This window comes from Pundamilia nyererei, unplaced genomic scaffold, assembly GCF_000239375.1.
Source record: "Pundamilia nyererei isolate P.nyererei 1_Seehausen unplaced genomic scaffold, PunNye1.0 scaffold00152, whole genome shotgun sequence".
NCBI lineage: Eukaryota > Metazoa > Chordata > Actinopteri > Cichliformes > Cichlidae > Pundamilia > Pundamilia nyererei.
The window spans coordinates 800356-809016 of record NW_005187553.1 but is presented as its reverse complement, the minus strand read 5'-3'; the positions used below and the strand labels follow the sequence as shown (position 1 = coordinate 809016).

General features: G+C 39.4%; 1 protein-coding gene across 3 annotated transcripts in view; it reads left to right on the top strand.

The window, feature by feature from the left end:
* Positions 1 to 7827, top strand: part of prx (periaxin) — a 40954-nt gene extending 33127 nt beyond the window's left edge. The window contains exons 9-10 of one of the 3 annotated variants that reach the window (XM_005745002.1): positions 1 to 4712; positions 5505 to 7827. The exon at positions 1 to 4712 is cut by the window's left edge and continues 1 nt beyond it. In XM_005745002.1, coding sequence (XP_005745059.1) covers positions 1 to 4712; positions 5505 to 5794 — 5002 coding nt within the window. In that variant the 3' untranslated portion in view covers positions 5795 to 7827. The other 2 variants (XM_013913814.1, XM_005745001.2) reach the window with 2 other exon arrangements.
* The last annotated feature ends 834 nt before the right edge of the window (positions 7828 to 8661 follow it).

The window sequence follows — 8661 nt, the reverse complement described above, 5'->3', positions numbered from 1 at the left end:
CCTCCAAGGTCCAGATATTAAAGGGGGGAAATTTAAATTGCCCACTGTCGACATGCCATCATTGGATCTCTCACTACCCAAAATGAAGTCTCCAGATGTTGATGTCACTCTTGAGGGTCCTGATGTCAAGGGAGGGAACATCAAAATTCCATCTGTTGATGTTTCACTTCCTAAAGGAAAGGTTGAGGGCAGCCTTGATGTCGAGGGCCCTGAGATGAAAAGGAGCAAATTCAAAATGCCAAAATTTGATGTTTCTTTGCCTAAAGTCAGTCTCCCAGAAGGTGGTGTAAAAATAAAGGGCCCTGATACTAAAGGTGGGACAACTGAGATACCCGAAATTGATATTTCACTCCCTAAAGCAAAAGCACACGGAGAAATTGACGGGCATGCTGAAAAGGGTGGAAGGTTTCATATGCCATCTGTCTCTCTTCCTAAAATCAAAGCAACGGGACCTCAATTCAACATAGAAGGTGCATGTCCAGGGTTTGAGATTTTACTACCTGAAGGAAAAGCTGAAGTTGACCTCAACATCGAAGGTCCTGGCAATAAAGGACGCAAATTCACAATGCCCAAAGTTGATATTTCACTTCCAAAGATGAACTTCCCAGAAGGTGATATCAAAGTGGAAGGACCCAACGTGAAGGGAGAAAAGGTTACAGTTCCAGAGGGTACCGTAGAGGGAGATATCAATATTGAAGGACTCTCTGAAAAAGGAAGGTTTGATATCCCGAAGGTTGAAGTTGATAAAAAAGGAGGTGGATTCCATATGCCAAGTCTTGACATAAATCTGCCCAAATTTGACCTTGACCTCAGCCTGCCCTCTGGTGTAAAAGCTAAAGGCTTCAAAGTTGATACTCTAAGTCCTGATGCATCTGGAGATTTGGAGATGTCTGGTCTTACAGGAGGCCTTAATCCTGCCAAATTGGAAGTTAAGAATGAAGATATAGAGACAGGTGGTCTAGAAGGTCCAGGTGCATCCCTAAAACTTCCCACAGTAAAACTACCAACAGTTGACATCTCAGCTCCAAAGATGGATCTCAATTTTGGCCTTACAAAACCCAAAGGTGATGATGTGGAAGTAGAACTTCTGAAAGCAGAAGGAGGGAGGCCTTCTTCAGGGGGCAGCTTTGATCTACCTGTTTTCCTCAAAGTACCTAGTTTCACTCTTCCTAGGTTTGGGGGAAAGACAAAGAGCTGTAACTTGGAAATACCAGTACCTAAGGGAGATACTTCACTCAGTTCACCACATGTAGAAGGAGAGATCAGAGCACCATCGGTGGAGTTTGATGGAGGTGGAAAAGTCAAGGTGAAAAAACCTAAAATCAAACTGCCCTCATTTGGCATGTCCAAGAAGGCTGCAGATGTATCAGTCTCTTGTCCTGATGTTGATGTTAAAGGGAAAAAGGGAAAAATTGACATTCATCAACCAGATATCAATGTTGACAACTCAGATGACATGTCAAAATACAAAATGAAATTTCCCAAGTTAAAAATATCATCACCCAAAAGTGAACTCCCAGAGGAGAAAGTTGAAGCAAAACTGGATGCAGATGTAGAGGCAAAAGGTGGCTTCCATGCACCTGACGTCTCTTTAAAACTGCCAAAGTTTTCTATCCCAGGCTTTGTCTCTAAAGAAAAAGACCTAGGTAAGCCAAGTGGTGACCTTGAAGCTAAAACCAAGGTCAAGATGCCTTCTGTTGAGCTCTCGTTACCAGCAGCTAAAACACCAGAGACTGAGGTTCTTCTCCCAAAAGCAGAAGTTGATGTTACAGAGGCTGATATAAGAGGTTATGAGGGAAACCTTAAAATTCCCAAAATGCCAACGATTGATGTTTCTCTCCCCAAATTAGACCTTGATGTGTCCTTGCCCAGAGGAAAGTCTCCAAAGATTGAAGGACCAGACCTGGAGCTAAAAGGGGGTGACGGAAAATTCAAAAGGCCTCATTTTAATATGCCTGCACTTGATATTTCACTTCCAAAAGCAAAGACTGATTCACCAGATTTAGAAATGAAGGAGACTACAGAGGGAAAGTTAAAAATGCCCAACATTGACATATCGCTTCCTAAAGGAAAACTCAAAGGTACTGAGGCAGAAATAGAAGTGGATGGACAAGGAGAAGCAAAAGTCAAAACACCTTATCTGAAAATGCCCAATGCTGATGTTTCTCTGCCTAAAGGTCATATTGAAGGTCCAGAGATAGAGATTCAAGGAGAAGGTGGAAAATTCAAGATGCCACATCTAAGCATGCCTTCTGTTGATATTTCATTGCCCAAAGGGAAGATTGGAGGTCCAGATGTTGAAGTAGAAGGACATGGCCAAGGAAAATTTAAGATGCCTCACTGGAAAAAGCCAGATGTTGATATCTCTCTAACCAAAGGACAGATTGAAGGTCCAGAAGTGGAGTTAAAGGGGGAAGGTGGGAAATTTAAGATACCACATCTAAGCATGCCCTCTGTTGATATTTCACTGCCCAGCGGAAAGACTGGAGATGCAGAGACTGAAACAGAAGGAAATGAAAGAGCGAAATTCAAAACACCACAAATGAAAATGCCTTCAGTTGATATTTCAGCACCCAAGGGAAAGATTGAAGGTGCAGATATCGAAATGAATGTTGATGTTTCTCTACCTAAAGTAAAAGTTGAAAGTCCAGGAGTTCGAGATGTAGAGATCAAAGGAGAAGCTGGAAAATTCAAGATGCCCCACATCAATATGCCTTCAGTTGATATTTCACTACCTAAAGGAAAAACAGAAGGTGCAGAGATCGAGCTGGAAGGAGGTGCAGGGGGGGGGATCAGAATGCCTCAGGTCAAAATGCCAGGTTTTAACGTCTCTCTACCCAAAGGAAAAGCTGGCAAAATTAAAGGAGAGATTGAAATTGAGGGAGATGGCAGCAAAATGCCACATATGACAGTGCCTTCAGTCAATATTTCACTTCCAACGGGAGAGACTGAAGGTGCCAACGCTGCAATTAAGGGTGAGGGAGGAATATTCAGGATGCCAAAAGTTGACATTTCTCTTCCTAAAGGAAAACCTTCAGTGCGAGGTCCTGAGGCAGATATCAGGGGAGATAGAGGAGAGTTCAAGATGCCAAATGTGGGCATATCACTTCCCAAGGGAAAAGTAAACATTGATACACCAGCAGAGAAAATGGAGACAGAGGGAGGAATCATCAAACTGCCAGATATCAAGATGCCAAAAGTTGATATTTCACTCCCGAAAGGCAAAAGTAAAGGTAGTGAGGTATCTGTTGTAGAGATGAAAGTAACCAGTTCTGATATTAAAGTTCCAGAGGGAGAAATACTACTGCCAATGGCTAAAACCACTGAAGCAGAGATTAACTTACCAAGTGGTAAGGCTGATCTGGACACTGGGGTTCTTGGAGAAGCTGATTTGCATTTTGAGGGTGAGCACAAAGGCCTAAAATTAAAAGTCCCGACAATAGATATCAAAGGTCCAAAAGGAGGCTTAGAACTTGATACTGGACTTCACAAAGGGGAGGGCAAAAAGGACAGGAAAAAAGTTGATCTACCTGACTTAGATGTCACTACAGAAACCAGCAGCAAAGTAAAAGGGCCTAAAGTCAAAGGAACAAAATTCAAGATTGGAATGCCAAAAAAGAAAAACGGTGGAGAAAGATTTGAGTATTTTGAAGTTGAAACCCAGAATGGTCATAAAGGTGACAAAAATCGTGTTAACCATCCAGTACCAGAAGTTACATTACCAAGTGTAAGTCTAAAAACAGAAGTGAAAGGAGAGGGTGGCTCCTCATCTCCACATGCAGGAATCAGAGTCCCCAAAATACCAGACATAGAGTTTGATATTGGCTCATCTCAAGATGGAGATAACAGCAAAACAGAAAAAGGCAAGAAAATCAAAATCCCTAAGTTTGGCGTCCCATTACCCTCCCTATCCTCACCAGAGGAAAGTGTGAATGTCCATGGGCCAGAAATTCAGTATGAGGGCCCTAAAATGCCTAAAGTAAAGAAAGCGGTTTTTGTCTTGGTAGACACTCCTCCAACAAATGAGCCTGCTACAAGCACAAGTCCCTTAAAAGGGGAAGCAATGGCTGAGGCTGAGACAGAGACTGTCAAAGTGAAGATGCCCAAAATCAAAAAGAAGCCAAGCTTTGGAAAGTCCAAAGAAAAGTCAGCTGCTGCAAGTGCAGAAAAAGAAGGGGCAGAAGAAGAAAAGTCAAAGGGGGGAAGAATAAAGATGCCTAAAGTGTCGTTTTCGTCTGGCAAATCTGCATCATTTGGTGGTGACACTGTCAAAAGAGAAGGTTCAAGTTCAAGTCTCAATGGTGAAAGCCCTCACAAGGGCTCCAAGGAAGAGAAGGTGGCATTCAGTGGTAAAATCAAACTCCCAAAGGTGGAGTTCACCAGTCTATATGGGAAGACGGGTGCAAGAGGAGCAGACATGGAAACAAGTGGGGAACTGGGAAAGCATTCATCACCAGAAGAAGTACAATCAAGCACAATGTTACCAGGGGGTTTCACTGAGGAGCCTTTGAAGGATTTGGTGTCTTCTCGTGCCAGAACAGAAATGCTGGACAGGGACAGCTCAGAGTCCCCTTCTGGTTTTGCCACAGAGTTCACCTCAACAAAGTTTCAAGCTTGGAGCAAGGTGGAGAGCAAAAGCAGGGAATCAGAAGAGAGAGAGTCTTCCTCATGGTTTAAGGTCCCAAAGGTCACCTTGAAGCCACATGCCACAGGTAAGGCTAAAGGAGATGCTATTGGGCTGGCATTACGTCAATACTGCTGTTAATGTTATTATTAAAGCCGCTTTTTGTAAAAACCCTCTGAGATATTTAATTAAAAACTTCACCACAAGATGGCAGCATTTTACCAGAAAGTTTTAGTGCAGGTTTTGAACCCAACCCAGTCAGCTTTAAATTCTTCTGCATTCATTTGAATCACTGTGCATTGCCACACTAAAAGACTAGTCATCCAGTGTTTCATGTTTCTTTAAGAAAAATGCATAGCCTGAGCTCTTATATATTTTAATAGATATGGTAAGGACAAGAAAATAGAGATTTTTTTTATCAAAGCACTACATTGAAAATTTAGAAAAATCTAAATTTGTATCTACCCCGTCTATTAAATTGGCCCGTTTAGTTGCATTATGAGAACTGTAAGACTCGAGACTATAGATCAGCATATAAATGAGAAAATGAAAAACTGTAAAAGTCTACACATTCAAAAATGATGTTTAATCAATTTTGCATGTGGTTCTCATATGTTATGTCTGGATTTTACTGGGTTTTTTCACTATATTACTACAGGATTTATTAGAATATACTTTACACTATCTATACTTTATTCTTGCTGCTACCTTTGATGTTTTTTGTATATTTTTTTGTGTTCCTGGTAAATAAATCACTAATCTATATACTCTTCTGTTTTGTCTCTTCTACATAAGACTAAGTTTCTTTTCCCTCTTGATTTCTTCACCTATCCTCCTCTTTTCCTTTCATTTCTCTTATTTCCTGGCCTACCTACCGCAGGCTTCCTCCAGATAACTCCAGAGAGTTCTCCTCAGGCCCAGCAGAAAGGTGAGGTAGGGGGTGAGGCAGATGTCTCGGGGTCTTTCTGCCTCCACACCTCAGGGCTCGACTTCACCACCTCGCAAATGACCGAAGAGCACCAAATCTCTTCCTCCGAGGAGGGAACTGTCACCATGGTGACAAAGACTACCAGAATCACCCACCTGGCTGAAACACGAACAGACGAGTCTTCAACGACCACAGCAACAACAAAGACAACAACAGCAGCTCACCAGGTGTCAAAGTACTGAAGATGCTGGAATGGTATCTTTAATGTATTTTACTTTTCTTGTTATTTGTTGTTTAGTTTTTTTGTGAGGTTGCCGTGTTAATATAAAGTAAACCTCTAATAAAAGGACAATTCATCCCCAAATTAGTGATACATTAGTTTTTTCTTCTGACCTGTAGTGCTGTTTATCTACTGAACTTTTTTGAACTGATTATTTGTGGGCTCCACACATCATTTCTCCAGCTAATATCGCCAAAACTGGGCAACTCTAACCAAATCAATTTAGATGGATAAATAGTAACATAGCCCAGAGGAACACCGTGTATATTAATTTGGGGTTCATCTGTGCCTTAACAAAAAAATTTATATTATATTTTCATAGATGATGTATGAATGTGATGAACTACAATAACATTACATCAAGCAGTATTATTGTCATTATTATAGCTAAAGATTACTATATATTTCCTTCTCTCATCTTACATGTGACGACTTTTTTTGTTACGGTTTGTTAGTTTAGTCCAAATTATTTATCCGATTTTGTTTGGTTTTTAAAGGTTTCACTCTGAATGTAAACATGTCGGACTGCTTCATTATTTATTTTTGTTTTGTGTTTGAAATGCGCTGGAAAGAGTCTTTTACTCACATCGACTTCATGGTTCATGATTCAGTTCCATGATCATTTAAAAATATTTCATTATGAACCATCACAACGTAGGCCAGAGGAATATTTATGTAAATAAAACAATATAATTGCTTTTTTGAAGCTGTTTCCTTTTCAGTTCAAAATGTATTTTCATATTTACCAAAGCATAAATGATATTGTTTTGACCTGAAACAATGTTTTGTTTATCTTGAAGAAAAAGTGTGAACTTTCTGAGATTATGGGCTTTTTTTTGCCATAGTTTTATATATTAGCACATTTAGCCTGTGCTTTTTTTTTTTTCCCAGAGACGGTCAGTGAGTAAGCAGGACGCTCTGGACTCTTTATCTGCTGTGGGGATCAAACCTGTGACTATCTGGTTATAGGTTGCTCTCAAATATTTAGCCCAACCTGCTGCTAATATATTTTTTATTAATGTTTTTACTGTACAATGCCAAAAAAAAAGGGCACCACTGTATTTTTTGTGAATGAGGCTGTAGCTTTAAAATACACTGATATTTCTGAAGCTCGGCTGTTAAGTATTGTTGCGTTTCAAAACATCAGCAGTGAGCTGGATGGAAATTTGGGGATTTAAACCAGAAATTCAGAAATTTTAGAGAGGAAACTGTAAAGTTTATTCTGTTGATCCAAGTTGCTAAAAGGCTGCTAGAGTGAGACTAGTGGGGGTGGCGTGTCTTGATCTTGTTGCAAAGCAATCGTGTTAGAAAAAAAGGCAGAAAACAGAGTTATAAATATTTCTAAAAACACCAAAAATTACTGTCGGAGTGATTGAAACTTTAAGTGCCTTTGCCCAGTACAATTTAAACAATGTATCTACTATTTAATGTATAAACTGTTTTAAAATGGAATAATCTTCTTGAATATCAGTTTTTATGTCTCTAAATTTTGATATTTAAGTTTAATTTATAAACAAAGAACTTACCATTTATAAACATGTTTGTAATTTTTCTGGTATTCTGTTAAAACGTCCTACCTTAGATGATACACCAATCAGGCTTTTTGAAAGGTTTTCTATTTTCAAGTAGATGTAAAACATTTAAGAATAAACACTTTTATGTTTCCTTTATTTGGTTGACTGATGGAATGAAGCTGCGTGGTAAAATGCATGAATCCATAAAAGAGTTGTCTCATTAACAACGTTTAGCACAGTGCCTTTTTTTGCAGCTGAGAACTAGAGCTTTAATAAAAAAGCTGAGACGAGTAGTGACATGTGAAGGTAACGCGCACTGAGGCAGGTTGTACATGCAGAGAGATTTTTAACTTTCTGGTTTAACGAGGTCTTCGAATTTCTTTTTGATTCTAAGGGTTTCAGTGGCAAGTGTTTTGTCAGAGCTGCATTGAAGGAATGTTTGTAAAGATGTTACTTAAATAAAGTAATATTCACACAAAAAGTCTTCTGTCCTGTAGTCAAATTTTAAATACATTTCAGTGAAATTTTCAAAGAGACAACATTATTTCCTACTCCATATTTTTATATTGCATAATTCTCATCTCAGAGTTATTCTTCATCATAAGCTGGGCCTTGGTGCAGATCCTCACTTCATTAAATGTCTGAAACAAGCTGTTTTTAGATCTTCACTTTAAGGCCACCCAACTTTCATAAACCAACTGCCCCCTGAATCGATGCCCCTCACAGGGGCAACGGGTAGGTGGAGCTTGTGTGTAGCACTTTGTGCCTTAATTGACCATATTAGGGAGATCCTCCCTCTATGACATCATCCCTAGCCAAGGGTATTAAAAAAATGACTGAAAAGGCTATTTAAAGCAGTTTATAGCAATTTATGGTGTGTGTATACTGGCCTCATTATTTGAAAACCACTTTATTTAATATAAGCATACACCATTTAAGAGTATGACAGAACATATGAACAAAGCACAACATGTACATTTTAAATTCCTAATATAAGAAACGCAGTGGTCTGGAAGCCCATTTAAATCCAGAAAAATAATTAAGACTCTTAATAATCTTTAATGTATTTCTTTTTGAATATTTTGACTATACTGGCCTGTTTATATTAGAGTTATGAAAAAGATCCATAGCACACGAATGAGGCTTATTGAAAATGTCTGGAGAGGAGGACTTTGGAGGGAAAAAGTAAATTGTGCACATGGATGTATGACGTCTTCTTTCTATGTGTGTGTGTGTGTCTGTGTGTGTCTCCCAATCTACTCATCTGCTGCTGTGATGATGCTGTGAAAACGTAGGCTCTCTGGTGAGAGTATGT